Genomic DNA, 16,845 nt, shown 5'->3' on the forward strand with positions numbered 1-16,845 from the left:
TATTTCTTATTAGTGAATATGTATACATCCCCACAACTTTACACACTTTTCAAAAATACTCATCATGCATGTTCCATTAAGATATTCTGTACATGAATTCCTTACACTCAAAGTAAAAAGCAGCAGTGGCTCCTAGTGGCCAATTTATGACAGGTTTTTTTTTATCAGTTCTTATATATCCATAAATGATTTCTACAATTTTAAGATCTCACAGATGTTACAGTATTGCAGGAAACAATACCAAGAGGTCATTTAGCTTTAATCTGAGCTTTTGCACTTGACAATAAACTGCAATGTAGCCAACTAAGAGACTTTGAGACAAAATCCATTAACATTACTATACGTTTGATATAGCTGGTCTGCTCTAGGACTCCTACTAGAATTAATTCTCTACTATGAGGTGTTAAGAGAGCAAAAACTTAAACTGGTGTTTAGAGATGAACCCTATAGAAGGTGATTACAATTAGAGATAGTCATTATCACGAAGTTCCTGCAACTGATCACTGGTAACTTCCTAACACAACAATGGTGAGATATATCTGCATGGCTAAGCCATCATTAAGTTTATGGCATATATTAACATACCAACAGAAATCAGTATTTTATGCTAAGTCAAATGACAAATCCCCAGCTCCTAATCCCCTTTGTTTTCACTTCTGCAAAATGCAATACCTTGGAACAAACTTTAAAATGTATGTACTTAAGGGCCGGCCAAATAGCTCAGCGGATTAAAGTGCCTGCTTAGGCAGATGCAGGGGCCTGGAGTTTGATCCCTGGGCCTGCCATGCCAGCCCCACTGCCGGTCACTTGCCCTGGCCCTGGCCCCATCCCCGTCTCTGCCCCTGGGGTGCACTAAGAGGGCATTGAGACTGGGTGCCTGAGCGTGGTGACATAGGCCTGTAGCGCAGGCCTGTAACCCCAACACTTGGGAGGCTGTAAACAGGAGGATAACTGTTAGAGTCCAATCTACGCAGTGAGACCCTGTAGACCCTGTCCTAAAATACAAAAATAAAAAAAATAAAAATAAAAAAATTTAAGTATTTTTTATAAATATAAATTACTCAAATAAATCTAAGCTCCATAAAAAAATCTATTTCTGTTCTGTTTCCCAGAGCATTGTAAATGATTAAGTAGTCAAATGTTTCCTGAATAAACATTCAATACCATTATAAATAAATTTCTACAAAGAATTCTGTGCTGAAGATGACGCTGATGGTGATAAAAATGTCATTAATCTTTAAGAAAAACGAGATATAATCAGTAGTTGTTTGTATTCAATGACATTTAGACTTATAGCCATGCATTAATCACTCTCAAAAAACTTTATTAATCACTCTGAGTATTCCTTTTCTCCCAACTGCAAGTTTCTTACTGTTGCTAGTTTTTTTGTTTTTCTATGATGCATTGGATCAGAATCCAGGGCCTTACATACACTATGCAGACACTCTACCACTGAGCTACATCCCTAGCCTTTGGCTTTTTAATTACATAATTCTGGTAACTGAGGAGACATTTTAAACATCTATTAAGTATGCAATTAAAAAAAACCTTAATTAAAATATCCTATCATAGCTACAAATTCAGAAAATAATCAATATACACAAGCATTTCCTTCTAGACACTTCAAAGAATTTCCAAGTTTAAAAGAAAAATATTGGTAATTATCACCAAATATCTTATACTGCCATCCTTTATCAAAGCGTAAAACAGACTTTGATGTTACGTCATTTACCTGTTCCAGGAGTAGACGTTGTAACTCCAACAAGAGGACTCTGCATTACTGAAATGTTTGTCTACATGACAATGGGAGAAAGTGTCATGGTAAAAATATGTTCTAACCATAACATCAACAACTTTGTTCAATATATAACTTAATTTTTATCATATTCTAGAGTTGCCTCTATTAAGCTCACAGTCCCAAAGGTACTATCACTTTAAGTTGAGCAATACTAACCCAAGACATGTTAGTACCTTTTGATTCTTATTTTTTTTAAATAAGAAATTAAACTGGGTTTAATAAAACACTATTTTTTACAAAAAGTAACAGCAACTAGTTGGTTTAGTTCTTAATGTATATTTGAAACAATGGAGATAATAGTGATTCCTCAAATCACCTAATTCAGACAAGAAAATGGAAAGGTTACAAAGCTTTATTTTTAAACATTTACAGGCAAATATTATAAATTCAAATATACAAAGGTAAGCACCTCCTACTTCTACCAATAAAAAAGTAAAAAAGGTATTATTATAGCCCCTGTCAACATATGAAAATTAAAGATCAAACACTTAAAAAAAAAACCCACAAAAAACTACACAACAAAAAATGAGAAGAAATTCACTACAACTATAGTATTTTCAAAACTAATTCTGATTAAATTAAGAAAAGTGAAATCTAGGTATGTCCAGCGACCAGAACTAAATGTTAAGAGAATGTTAAGAGAGAGACATAGTTTATTGTTGACTTCTTGATGCCAGCTTCTTTCAGACTTTCTAAAGGGGAAGAGGCAGGTGCTTGGGAATGTAACTCAGTGCGAAGGGCACAGTCCAATCTCCAGTACCCCCCCATACATACACACAAAACATTGGTCTTACATTAATACAAATGTTCATAAAACATCTGAATCATTACCAAGTACTCTACATCTGAATAAAAACCTTAATTTTCATTTGCTCTTTCACACAGTTATGTATAAATACTAAACTTTTAAATAAATGGAATAACTTAAGCCATAATTATATTTTATGTGTACAGTAAGGAGGTTGGACACAAGAGCAGGTGGTTAAGACATGGCTATAAAAACCAGAGAATCACTTACATAGAAAACCTAAACTTCCATTATACTTTTAAGTACATTTCATAGTAAAAACAATTTAAGTAGACGCTACAACAAATGTACCTAACGTTTATTCTGTACAACATAGTTATACAGAATAAACCTTAGAGAAATGTTTCAAATTATTGACTTTCAATATGTAGCCACATAAGAAAATAATTATGGAACACAAAATTATATATATATATATCACCTCACCTGTCTTCTTGAAGTTAAAGAGGTTGATCCAAGGCCTGGGCTGGAAATGTCATCATATATACTTCTAACTGGTGGAGCTCCACTTTTATCTTTATGAGCTGGTACAACTGGTTGTGGTGGTGACCCACCTATAATACACACATACACACACAAAATCAGACAGAAAAACTAAAGAATATTATTTTCCCAGTAAGATTTTTAGGTTTTTGTATTTTTAAAATACGGACCAGCTCATGCATATATGTGCTCATTCAAACTTCACCATACACAGTAGTCCCCTGGGACCTCTGTCTGGGACCCTTAAAGTAGAGCAGGATTGCACAGGCCTGCTAACTCCCAGGTACAGCCAGTGTTGCTGAACCCAGACTACACTTTCAATAAAAGATTTCAGAATATGCAGTTAATAGCCTTCCTAGAAAACACATGTAACTTTTACTTTCTCCACAAACTGCTCGACTTTCCAATATAACACGATTCCATAGCAAGACACAGGGGCCACACTCAGAGACCCAGTTACTTAAAGGCTAATAGTGGGAGGATGGCTTGGATTCCACTAGAGCAATACAGAAAGACAGTGGCTCTAAAAACAAACCAAAACTAGGAGTGCAGCTCAGTGGCAGAGCACTTTATCAGAATGGGCAAGAACTGGGAGATTAAACCCAGAAAAACACAAATTGCTTTAGAGATACTGTATTGTTTAATTTTTTTTAATAAACGTGTTGAGTATGAATACTGTACCATTACTCTTAAAATCCTAGTACATGGATAGATGTACTTTATGCAATTTACCTACCAGCAAGTAAAGGTGACCTCATTTCCATTACTCCTACTGAAGAGCCACTAATTGAGCGAGGTTGTGGAGTCACTGGAGCTGGCAAATCCCCCATTAAGAATCCAGGTAAAAACTGGGCATTCGCTCCTGGCTTTGGAGATGTGGGTGAACCAAGCATCATTGGTTCAGATCCTAAATAAATCAAAATAAAACAAGACTTTTTCATTTGCAAAAACAAAAAGATGCAAAACATTAGCACAAATAATTTTAAGATTGCAATCAAAAATTCTTAAATGTTACAGTAATATAACTGAACTTATCCTGAAAGACAATAAAAATTACTTTTAAGAAAATGTGAAATCTTATATTCACATTAATCTGATAGCTGACTTCATGTCACTAGTTCAAAAAAAATCAATACTTTTAAACTAAGTTTATTGTCTAAAAAATGTCTCTAATACAAATAGAAAATCTTTCTATTGCTAGGTCAGTTTGTAGTATACAGCAACAAATAACAAGGTGAATGTACTAGTTTTTACACAAAGTATCAGCAAGCCAGAAACAATAAGCTCTGCTCTGCTTCCTAAATGTCTCAATTCTTCCTAACCACATATAAAAAGAGTGCATCACTTTTGTGAGAAAAAAATAATAATGCACAAATTATACAACTTATGAAATAACAATGGTAACTAGCATCTTAACACATATAACAAAAAGAATTTCAAAATTATCTATTCAGATTTTTCTTTTTAATGTAGGCTCTCTTAAATGAATCAGGTTGGTCCTAAACTTAAAGATTCTTCTGCCTAAACCTCCTGTATACTGGAACTAACAGCATGTACCACCATGCCTGGCTGGATCGTCTTTTGAAATCATTAGTTACTAAGTTAGGAATACTATAATCAATACAAGTTACCTAAATATAAAAACAGTGTAAAGAGAATATCTATCATCCATTCAAAATTAATCTTCATATAAAACAGAAAGAATATTTTTTTTGTTTTGGGGGTTTTTTTGGCAGAAATGGGGATTGAACTCAGGCCCTTGAGCTTGCCAGGGAAGTGCTTATCCTACTGAGGAAACTATAACACACTAACTTCAGAGAAAAAAAATACCACAGTAAGGAAAACACTGGCTATGGGGTCAGAGATGTGAGTTTAAGCTCTCTAAGAAAAACAGATGTAAAGATAGCATGTATTCATAGATTTTACTAGAATAGTAACTCAAGCACACCCTTCACTTAATAGCTAAAATATTAGGTGCTCAATAAGTAGTAGTATTTTCTACTAGTATCTCATAATAGGATAACCTTCATGATTAATGCAATGCAGAATTTGCAATTTCTGCTTAGGAAAATTTAATTTTTCTACAAGTTGACAAGCCCAAGCATGAGCATGGGACTCAGAATGGCCATAAGTTTGGCAGAGGCCCATAATCCTAGCACTCAGGCAACGAAAGCACAAAGATTCAAAGGTGATAGACCAGCCTGGGGTGCACAGGAAGACAGTCACAAGGAAAAAATAAGCAAGCAACTTAAATGGTTTTTATTAACTACTGTACTAGTTAACTTCAAAGTAATCACAATAAGCTTTCTGTTACTCAAACCTGTCAATATTTTTAAATTAAGAAAAAAAATTTTAATGCTGTTTCTTATTATTCATTATAGTAGATCTAGATATTAATAAGGGTAAAATGTAAACTCAGGAAAAGGAAAACAAGGTGTGAAAACTACAATTACATTGCTATTTTGTAAAGTGCTAGTTATTATGTTACATGGTGACCATATACTTCAAAAAAACTATATGCTAAACAAAAGTTCAAACAAGATCATATTTTGAAGAGATATTTTGAAAATCACAGTAACAAAAGAGAAGAGTTTTTCATAACACCACACTGCTTTCACACTCCCATTCCCCAGAAGAAAACAAAAAAAAAAAAAAAAAATTATGGCAAGAATTAGGTCAAGAAAAGTGCTTGGTACATATCTGATACAGTAGAAAACACCAAAGAGTACTTTCTCCAGACTTCTACCTCTAAGCACCCTTAAGGACTAAATTCACTTGAAGAGCAAGTTTAAACAATAGATCCTGCATATGATGGTAAACTTCATTTCACACTCTGAGCTTCTAAATGAAAGTACAAGTGGTATAGTGTATTACACAACTAGCACAATTTGTTGAAGTAACTCCTTAATTTAACACACCAGTAGATGCTGGGAAAATATTTTATCAATAGGTGCATAGAATATCTGCAATATCAGCCAATGACAAATTTATGGATAGGCAATAAAGAGGATTTTTCTAACACCAACAAACACGCACTGCACAATGTCTACTGAACAGAAAACTCTGGAATGAAAAAGTATTTCGATCTCTAAAATACACGAAAATTAATACAAGGCCAACATCTGTACAGACTTTTAACAAATCAGAATACTTGCATCGATGTCTTTTAATGACATGTTTAAACAGTTCAAAAGTTATTCTCAAAAAAAATTCATATAAAACATGGCAAGCATTGAATGCCCTTCAAATCTAAAAACCTGATTCTTCAAAATAAACACCATGTTCACTCTTTACCAAACTCAAAGACATAAACCAATATTCAGATCTCTTTGATGGCAGATGTGACTTTTTTGTTTTTCTGTTCTAAAATTTTTGATGGTTCTCAGAAGCCAAAAAACTCAGCAGGAAAATAAAGGAATCAATAATGTTAACTACTTAGGCTTTTTTCATTGATCAGATACTCATTCACCAACTAGGCCATTAAATGAACTGGTCTAAATGAGTAATTGTACTTAGTATGTACATTACAATATTTAGAAGAAATGGTGAAAGGAAATTCCAGCTTGATGACTTTGCTTTTATTTGCATAACTCTTACATGCAATGTTACAATATATAGCAAAACATAAAACTATTGCTATGTATAATACAATACAATCAGCAAAAATCACAGCACTGTATAAAAGTTATACTGTACCAAAAGACACTGAAGCAATACAAGCAAAATGTACAGAACTGTACCTCCCCCAAAAAGGTGGGGAGGGTCATAAATCCAAGCAGCCAGTCGTAAGTGCAAACAAGTAATATGCTTCAGTGATAAGTCCAAACAGGCTTTAAGCAGGTAGGTTATTAAAGGAGAACTATCTACATTACACATCATATTACCAAAACAGTTCAATGAAAATGATCTGTTTTCCTTAAGAACACTTGCTCTCCAGTAACCCTTAACACCAAATCATCAATCACTTCAGCTGGGTTCAGGCAATATTGATCCCTTATACATCAGAAAAGGCAAGAAATAAAAAGGACTCAAAATCCAGGATATATTATGACCTAACTCTGATAGAGAAAGTGCTCAACAATAATCAGGTTTGCAGGCCAGCCAGATATCTCAGATTAAAGTGCCTGCTTAGGCAGATACAGGGACCAGGATTCAATCCTTGGCGTGCCATGCCAGCCCTGCCCCTGGGGCGCGCTGAGACTACAATTGAAACTGGGCATGGTGGCCCGTGTCTGTAATCCCAGCTCTTGGGAGGCTGAAAACAGGAAAATCACTAGTATCCCAATCTGTGTACTGAGACCCTGTAAAGCCTTCCCTAAAATAAAATTTAAATAAATAAATAAAATCAGGCTTGCAAAACAGATGCAATCCAGGTATCTTCAACAAATTAGCAAGGCCTCTATTCCTGTATTTCCTCAAATGCCTTCTCCTAGCATCTTAGCAGCATCTATGAATTCCCTGAGTCTACACTAATCACACAGCTGATACTGCTGAAAGACGTGCTTTAAACAAGCACTTTTGGCTCAGTAAAGAAGGAGCTTCTGCAGATCATTGTCAGGGACCAATCAAACTGAAATACTACTATGCTATTACAGAACCATGAACCTGTTTGATTCTAAAAGTCACTAGAGATGTCAAACATTCTTGACAGTGAAACTGATATTAACAAAGCCACTGCTCTGACCACCTCTGCATTAAATAGTCTGGAAGACAGAAGGGCATGTAAAATATGTAATAAAGGAGCTTTAACAGCCAGGAGTGTAAGTCAAAAATCAAACACAGGAAACAAACCAAGAGCCAAGAATGACAGTTATAATTGTTCAACTGCTTTCCTGTGATTCAAGTGTATATATAACCCTTGAGAAAATATGTGCACTCATATATTTTTATATCAAAAAGTTTCAAAGGTAACATCACTTTTAAAGAGTTTGTTTCTGAAAATTTATTTAACTCCAAATAAAATAAGTCTTATCACCACCCAAGGAACTGTTGAAAGCCTGAAGTGAGCCCAAGCAAAAGACTGCACTGATAAAGTTTTCTGACCCTTTGGCTAGCTGTTCTGCCAGTTTATGTGATCAACAGGTCCTGTAAGACCGTGCCCCAGGGATTCGGATATAACTCAGGGGCAGAGCTCCTGCCTGGCAAGCACAAGGTTCTGAGTTCAATTCCGAGAATCAAAAAAAGGTGCCTCAAATCTGTTCTGCAAAACAGGCAAGCCATATACTTTTTGGAAACTGGGGCAAAAAAAGCAATCTCATTGTCAGGTAGCTTATTTTTCCCCCACATCAAACATTAGAGAATTAAGTCATATTTTGAACAATTTGTCTTTTCATGAATGGTGCATTTCTTTGCACAATATGTTTAGTGAATGTTCCTAAGATTCAAAAGGCTGGGGCTGGTGAGATGGCTCAGTGGTCTAAAGCACCTACTTAGAACAAGCTTTAGCAAAACCCAGGGACCACGGTTCGATCCCCCAGCACCACAGGCCAGCCAGCCCGCCCCCTGGTGGGCTGAGCTGGCCACACACACGCGCACACACACACACACACACACACACAAATAAATAAATAAAAATAAAATAAAAACTAAGATTCAAAAGGCTATGGCCACTCTCCCTTTAAAGACCAAGTTCTCTTCCTGCAATTAGGTCGTATAAAAGTAGGTCTCTAAATGAGGAATTGTGTGTAATTTGTATAATACAATATTCAGAACAAAGACATGGTTGAGCGGTTGTCCAAATTGATGATTTTGTTAACTGCATAACTCTCACGTTTAGTACTGTAATGTATAACAAAGTAAAACTACAGTACTGTAGAGAGTACGCAGCAAAAATTACGCTAATGTATATAAATGAGGTGTACGGTTCAAGAAAAAGTCACTGGGGCTCTATCACCAAGATATATAAGAACTGTACAGAAAAAAAGTCTGAGTGGGAGTATCAAAAATCTGAACAGTTATTAAACAGGTGAGTCGCTAAATGAGAAGTGTTTCTATGTCAACAAGACTTCCCAACAACGAATCGAATCGTGGCTAACAGGAAAAGAGCCACAATACAGCCACTTTTCCAAGGAAAAGGTGGGGGGAAACTACGAAGCCCTGAGGAACCCCTGACTCAAGGGTTGCCACCGCCTGATGGATGGATTCTACGCTCGGCCGACTCGTGCTCCACTAAGGCTCTTTCCGTCGCCGCGACAGGGAAGGAGTCCAAATAAGCGCCTGAAGCCGTGGAGACCACCCGGCAGGGGGCTGCCGCCGCGCCCGGGACCCTGCCCGCCCCTCGGACCCGAGTCCGTGTCTCCCTGGGACGCTTCCGGGGGCCGGGGTCCCCAACCCCCCGACTGGGGACCGGCATTTCCTCACCCTCCCGGAGCCTCGAGCTGGGACAGAGAACTTGGGGTGACCCTGCGACTCCCCGTCCGCCGCTGAAATCAGAGCACAAGGCACAGCTGATACCTTCCAGTCTTGCCCGGCTCCCGTCCTACCGCGTGGATGGCTGCAACAGCAAGGAAAAGCAGTTTTTAACTCACCCAACGTGGGCGCCTGGGGTTCCACAGCAAAGGTTGCCATCGCGACGGCTGCAGCTACTCTTATCCCCAAACGTTCCCAGTTTTCAAAAATGGCGGAAACGCCCCGCGCGGCCAGGGGCGCGCGGCCAGAGCGGGTTGCGTAACTTCCGGACATGCGCCGTACTGACGTGAGGGCGCCGGAGCCATTTTGGAAAAGGGCAGAGGTCTTTGTTAGGTCTCGAAATCCTGCCGGAAAAGGCTTTCGCTGGGGACAGGGTGAGGGACTGTGGGAAGAGTATATATTTTGGTCACGCTGTGAGCCCCCTAATGTGCTGGTGCTCGAGTCTCACAGCGCAAGTTCCTGTTTCATAATGAACAGGTTTCCCCACTGCTCTGGTATCCGGGGCCTTTTTGGGTAATACCTGGAAAAGTAACCTTGGAGATATAGTGGATTTCTCCTTATTTGTTTGTTATGTGGGCACAATTTTACATTAAGGCATAACTTGCGTGCTGTTTCACACAAACGAATGTAGCTAGCAAACGTAAGTTGGTGGCGAGCAGTTACCAAGCAATTATCACCTGTGAGTTCACCACCCCGTGGAATCCGGTGCACTTACGCCTGTGCCCTCCTTGTCCTGCTTCCCCACCCTTTGCTGCTTTTCTTTGGGAAATACGTATTTGTTGTGCAAACTATGAATGAGGGTGTAAAAATATGTTCTTTAGTTCTACTGTTTACTAAGTTAAATAATGTACTGTGTGCTGTGTACTGTGGATGGAATGTTCACTTAACATTGTGGTCTCAAGGTGCATGGATTCTATTTTTTGAGGCAGGATCTAAGTTGTCAAATTTTGGGGCATGGGATTGAACTTGCTACCCTCCTGCCTCAGCCTCCAGGGTGCTACGATTTTAGATGTAGGCCAGTATCTATCTCTTCTTTTTACAAGAACATAAACCACATTTAGGATTCAGTGAGGTAATCCAGAATAATGCTATTTCAATATTCAGTTGAACTGAGTCAGCTTAGTGTTGGATATGTCGGACCCACCTGAGGATAGAGAGGAAGAAGTGGGGGCTGTTGGCTCTCCTAGAGGAGCTTGTTGCTCTGGCTTTCTCGATAAGGGCTTGGCTATTCTCACTGCAGGAGGACCTCTGGACCTCATTGACACTGAGTGAGGATGGCTGTGGCACTTTTCGAGGGAGCTCTGGTCCTTACCTTACACGGTGCTTCCTGGGTCCAGTGTTGAGCCCTCAGCCTGGTAGCACAGATCCTTCACACTGGGGCAGACATTCTAGCTTCTACTGCACACCTCTGGGACTACCCAGTGCAGATCTGTGAAGCAGGGCTTCATGAGACATTGTCATGGGCTCTAGGTCTTCTGCTGGACTTGTGCAGGACATCAGCGTGGAATCCAGGCCCTCAGCTGGACTTTTTTGGTCTTTAGTGTGTAGATCTCCTGCACTCTTTTGTATTTGACTCTCTGGGTGACTATTATACAATAATCCTATAAATTGTGCCAAGTAACTATTATACAATAATCCTATAAATTGTGTCCTGCATTGTTTCCATTCCAATCCCTAGCTACAACAGTCAGAAATATATAAAATCTCAAAATGTATTTTCAATAAATGTGGTATACTACAGCCTATGTATCTATACTACATGCTGATTTTTCATCAAATGTTTATGTCTATCCCTATGCAGTATTTATTTCTCTATATAAAGTCATCCTGTTGCTCTGAAAAAGCTGTCTATTCTTTAAAAAAAACCAAATGTTTAAAACTCGAAGTGAAGAAAGAAGATATCCACCTTTAGTAAGACTTTAGAAAAGGATGGTTTGTCTTCTTCAGATGGAGAGCCATGGTGGGGAGCATTTTACCAGTCCAGCGTCCATCATCCCAGCCTTGGGCAGCTCAGGTGGCCGGGCGGATATTGACTTAGACTGTGATGTCACACTGTACAGACAAAGCATGACTTCACAGGGCCCAAGGACAAGGAGTCTTCAGAAGAGCTTGTGGAGATCACCTGTAGAGGTGGTACTCACCTCCAGAAAATTACAAAACGGTTATTTGCATTATTTGGCTCATATGAACAATCACTGAAGCCATATCTTTAAAAAAAAAATTTTTTTTTCCAAAAAGTATTAGTACAGGGTATTTAGTACAGGGTCTACAGGGGTCTCACTACACCGCTCGGACTTATGGTGATCCTCCTGTTTTCAGGCTCCCAAGCGCTGGGATTACAGGTAAGCAACACCATGCCCAGTCTCAGTCACCATCTCAGTGCACCTTGGGGAGCAGGGCAAGGGCAGCTCGCTGGGGATTGAACTGTGGCGGCTGCTCTGCCGAAGCAGGCGCTTTAGTCTGCTGAGCTATCTGGCCGGCCCAAAATAATTTTCACAAGTTACAGTTTTCAAGTGTGTGTGAGAATTTCTCAATAGTAAAAAAAATTGACACAAAGCCAAAAATTGAAAAGTTAGTTTTGCTGATTCCTTTTATCTTTTAATCAATTAAGCAATTTAGGGGCCGGCCAGATAGCTCAGCCGACTAAAGCACCTGCTTAGGCACAGTGCAGTGGCCAGGGTTCAATCACCAGCTTTCCGTGCCGGCCCCGCCCACGGGGCGTGCTGAGATAGCGATTGAAACTGGGCGCGGTGGCGCGCACCTGCAATCCCAGGCTTGGGAGGCTTAAAACAGAATCACTATGAGTCCGATCTACGTAGTGAGACCCTGTACCCCCTGTCGACCCTGTCCTAAAATTTATTTTTAAAAAAAGCAATTTAGTGAAAACATACCTTCAAAACTTACATAACTTTCAAGTATAACTTAATCTCTGTCTTCTATTTGAACTACCAGACAGGTTTACCAGGTATTTGAAAGCTTGGAAAATGTTTAGAATATACAAAATAGACAAATGGAGGAGGCTGATTTTAGAGTTGCTTGGAATTTGCCATGAAATCTAAGGAGGAACGGCAGAAAGGGTAGAAGTATAGTGGCATACATTGCTTACCCTCCCTAATCCACTCTCCATGAGTTAATAAATGTTGCTGGCAATTGATTATGATATTCTCTATAATTGTTCTCTATAATATTTCACATTTTCCCCAAATAAAATCTTTTCCCAAAAACTCAACAAGCTTAATGCTTAATGACATTCAAAAGTCAAATATTCTGTGTTAGCTTATGACATAAACAAAGAAAAAAACCATTCATTGCTTGATGATGGTCTTCATTTAGAGAACTAGTATTATACTGAAGACAGGTAACAATCTTGACTTTGAAATGCCTAGTAGTAGCTAGGCATGGTGGTGCATATCTGTAATCCCAGCACTGCAAAGTCTGAGGCAAGAGGATCTCCACAAGTTTGAGGTCAGCCTGGGCTACATAGTGAGTTCAGAGTTCAAGACCAGCCTAAATTACAGAGAAAGCCCTCTCTCCAAAATAAATAAATATATGCATACATACCTAATAGTAATATGATATTAACAAAGCTAATACTTATTTTTTTCATCTGAATTATGGAAGAACAGTATTTGCCTCATTACAATATATTGACTTGCCCCAGGATATATATAAAATATACAAATAAAACTGAATTTTTGCTTAATAGTGTCTTATCTTTCATCATATTAGATATCATTTAATAAACTAATTTGGCTTATTTCTTCATTAATCTAGATATATTTCGACCTTCAGCTATGACCTCCACTGTCTAATCCATTTTCCATCTATCTCTTAGCCTCTTAAAGAAAGATAACAGAAGGAATTATTACATTTATTATTTATTAAAGTACATCAGCACCTAGAACAATAAAGAATATAAGTATGTATACAAAAGAAACAAGTTTTACATGAAACAAAAAAGCTTAAAAGTGCACCAATGGAAATTAAGTCAGACATCTGCTGACTGAGGTCATATTCATATTGCAAATATTCATATTGCAAAACTATAAATCTCCAAAATCTTCTGCTTTATAATACTCAATAGCTAGGAGGTAATTAATCCTTTGGTCAGGAAAATCAACTACAGTCACTTTGAAATACTAGATTTCTGTCTTTTTTAAGTACATTGCAGTTACCTTACAAAGGTAGTAATTCATTGAGTTAATACACTAGCTAATGCTGTAACACTCTGATTTATACTTCGAACATTCAAGAATATTTGCAAAAAAAAAAAAAACAACAAAACTTTTCAGGAGGACCTTCTATTAACAGTTGAACAATGTGAATTGCTAATAATTGCATTAACAGATTCAGAAGGTTTCTCCACCACCTCTACGAGTATCAATCAGGATCAAAATAAGTTTCTTAAAGGTGTATGCACACACACACACACACACACACACACACACACACACACACACATCTGTATTCATACACTTTAATCAAGAAAACAAGCAAAACAAAAATAAATCGCAAAATAATGTTAAAAACTATACTCCATTTCCTCTCAGATCTTGGTCTTTGAGATAATATATGGGTGTAAATTTTGTGCAAAAAAACTCTAAAATAATACTTTAATTTTAAAAATGAGTATTTCCTGGACATTCAATTAGCATAAATGTAACTACTAACCATATTAAAGCATAGAGTTAGCAAGACATTTAAAAAAATTTTTTTTTCTCTTTTTGAGGCAGGCTCTCACTATGTAACCTATGATGTTCTTCCTGCTTCACCTTCCCAAGCTGGGATTACAGGCATGGCCACCACACCTGGGAAACTTTTTAATTTTTTTTTTTTTTGAACCAGGGATCAAATGCAGGACCTTGCACTTGCCATGCAAGTTAAAAATTTTAACTCAAATAAATAGAATTTTATATGTTCCAATATCTTTGTTCTACTTTCTTTTGCAAGTTACTGGTAAGACTCTTTATCTCTTTCCAGTGTTTAAAAAGAAATAATACTTTCATTTTTATTTCCCTTTTTAAATGGTAGGAAATCTATTTTAAGAGTAAAAAACTCCATGAGATATTTTTCACCTTCCTCAAAACAGACTTATCTGGCATACATGATTTTCTTAAATTTATATGTGAGATATAGGATCAAAAGGATGAAGTTCACTCTTAAGAATAATGAGGTATGCCAGAGAGACTTACTCATCTCTCTGTGGAAAGGGCAATGACATACTGTATCTGAGACACATCATTGTCGCACATCATATCCACAATTTGACTATACTGCATTGCTGATCTATTTTAGACACAACCAACTACCGTTTAAGCTTGACAAAATTAATGCTCAAAGCACTTGTGTAGATGATACTTAATCATCTTCCAACAGTAACCAGATCACTACATGCAACAACTAAGCATATAAACTACAGACTAGGAACAAACTGTGTCAAAAGCTTCCTGTGGCAAAATTTGTTGAAACTTAAATAAATTAATTCAGTAAAAGAAAATACACTTCAATAAATGCGTTCATGTGAATGAAGAAGGCTCTTGCAGAGACCCTCAGCAATACTGATCATGGAAACATTGTATATCAGTCTCTTATTTGTGGCTGGCTCCTAACAGCTGGCTGCTGGTTATTACCTCTGGGCTGCTGCTTCATGTATTTATCACTTCTAGCTTTTGCACATGACAGTCGAAGAAAACCTGCTTTCCTAAATGCAAAGATATGTATACTTTCCAACTTAAGCATTTGCTATTTAAGAAGAGTCAAGACAAAAGCCTCCCTGGTAGTCACATATTGTCAGTCATCAAAGACTTCCTGAAAACTAAATTTTGTCTTAATTAATAAATTTTGGAGAGCTGGGGGGATAGCTCGGCAGTCTAAGCGCCTGCCTGGCAAGCACAGGACCCAGATTTGATCCCCAGTAATGCATGGTACTGGCCTGTGCCAAGCTGGCCACCAAAACCAGAGGTGGTGGCACAGACCTGTAATCCCAGCACTGGGGAGGCTGTGACAGGTAGATCATTACAAGTGTGAGCTGTGGAGTAAGACCCTGGTATCAAATAAATAAATAAAGATTTTTTTAAAATTTAGAGTAATTTATAATGAAGAAAAAAATTTAAATATTGAAGCAAATTTACAATATACAGAGATCAACCATGCTAATATGGAAACATTAAAGAAAAATAAATATCCCAATAATGTATTTAAAATTTATTTCAAAACCATAAGTTTCTTTTCCTTAAAAATATGTTGTCAAAGAAGAATATATGCAGTGTATTATTTGTTGAAACTGTACTTCCAATTTGATTTGAAACTGTCTCATTGCTATCTGTTTATCAATAAAATTTTGAAAAAAAATATGTTGTAGTGAAATATTGAACTATAAAACAGATCACTGAACAAATTACATCTAAAAAATGACTTCTCAGTATAAAACATTTTCCCACACATCCAGAGACCAAAAAATTATGACAACATGCTAGGCATCCAAGATAAAAAATACAACATACAAGAGAAGAAAAATAGCACCTTATTAAAGAACCATAACCTCATATAATATAAAAAAGAGGATAATATAAGAAAGAGGATATACAAATATTTAAAAAATAAAAACAGAGATGCAGGCAATAGAATTAAATCTTTAATAATGCAAAGTAGGCATGTTTTCAGGATTAAATTTTTGTGAATACTGTCATTATTATGTAAATATTGCATAAACCTTTAGATTCTGGTGCCCATTTGGGAGTTTGAAGGTATGCATTTAATTTAAAATTTATTCTTTACAAAAGAGCTTGTATGTCAAACAGTACTTATAGGTTTTCCTGTTTGAAAATGGGTTAGAATAGAAAAATACTGAAAGAAAAATACTTAAAAGATACTTAATTGATTTAGTCTTTCCATGGATTTTTCTTAAAATTTTTTTAATCATTTATTTATTTCTTTGGTACAGGGTCTCACTATGCAGATCAGACTCAGTGATCATCCTTTCTCAGCCTCCCCAGCACTCCATAGATTTTAGATGTAAACCTTTTTTTTTTCTACAGAAATCAGTAATTGGTAATACATTGTTATCTTCCCTTAGCAACTTAAAGAAACAATCAAACATTATGACAAAGAAAAAGTCATACAATTTAAAGAGTTAAGCCAGTTGTGGTGGTGCACGCCTGTAATCCCAGCACTCAGGAGGCTGAGGCATGAGGATTGTTGCAAGTTCCAGGCCAACCTGGGCTACAAAGTGAGTGCAAGACCAGCCTGAACTGCATAGTGAGATCCTGTCTCAAAAACAATAAATAAATAAATCATTCACTTAAAAAAATTTAAAGATTTATTTCATATACTAGTTCAGAAGAATCAA

General features: G+C 37.1%; 1 protein-coding gene across 1 annotated transcript in view; it reads right to left on the reverse strand.

Annotated features, from left to right (window-relative positions):
• Nup35 (nucleoporin 35) overlaps window positions 1-9,730 on the reverse strand; it is a 29,252-nt gene extending 19,522 nt beyond the window's left edge. Inside the window, exons 1-4 of the mRNA XM_004628635.2 lie at window positions 9,617-9,730; window positions 3,826-3,996; window positions 3,033-3,160; window positions 1,733-1,793 (exon numbers count right to left, since the gene is read on the reverse strand). Of these exons, the coding sequence (XP_004628692.1) occupies window positions 1,733-1,793; window positions 3,033-3,160; window positions 3,826-3,996; window positions 9,617-9,656 (400 nt within the window). The 5' untranslated portion in view covers window positions 9,657-9,730. The remainder of the gene's footprint in view (window positions 1-1,732; window positions 1,794-3,032; window positions 3,161-3,825; window positions 3,997-9,616) is intronic.
• Window positions 9,731-16,845: the final 7,115 nt, after the last annotated feature.

Source organism: Octodon degus, unplaced genomic scaffold (assembly GCF_000260255.1).
Source record: "Octodon degus isolate 3935 unplaced genomic scaffold, OctDeg1.0 scaffold00025, whole genome shotgun sequence".
Lineage (NCBI taxonomy): Eukaryota > Metazoa > Chordata > Mammalia > Rodentia > Octodontidae > Octodon > Octodon degus.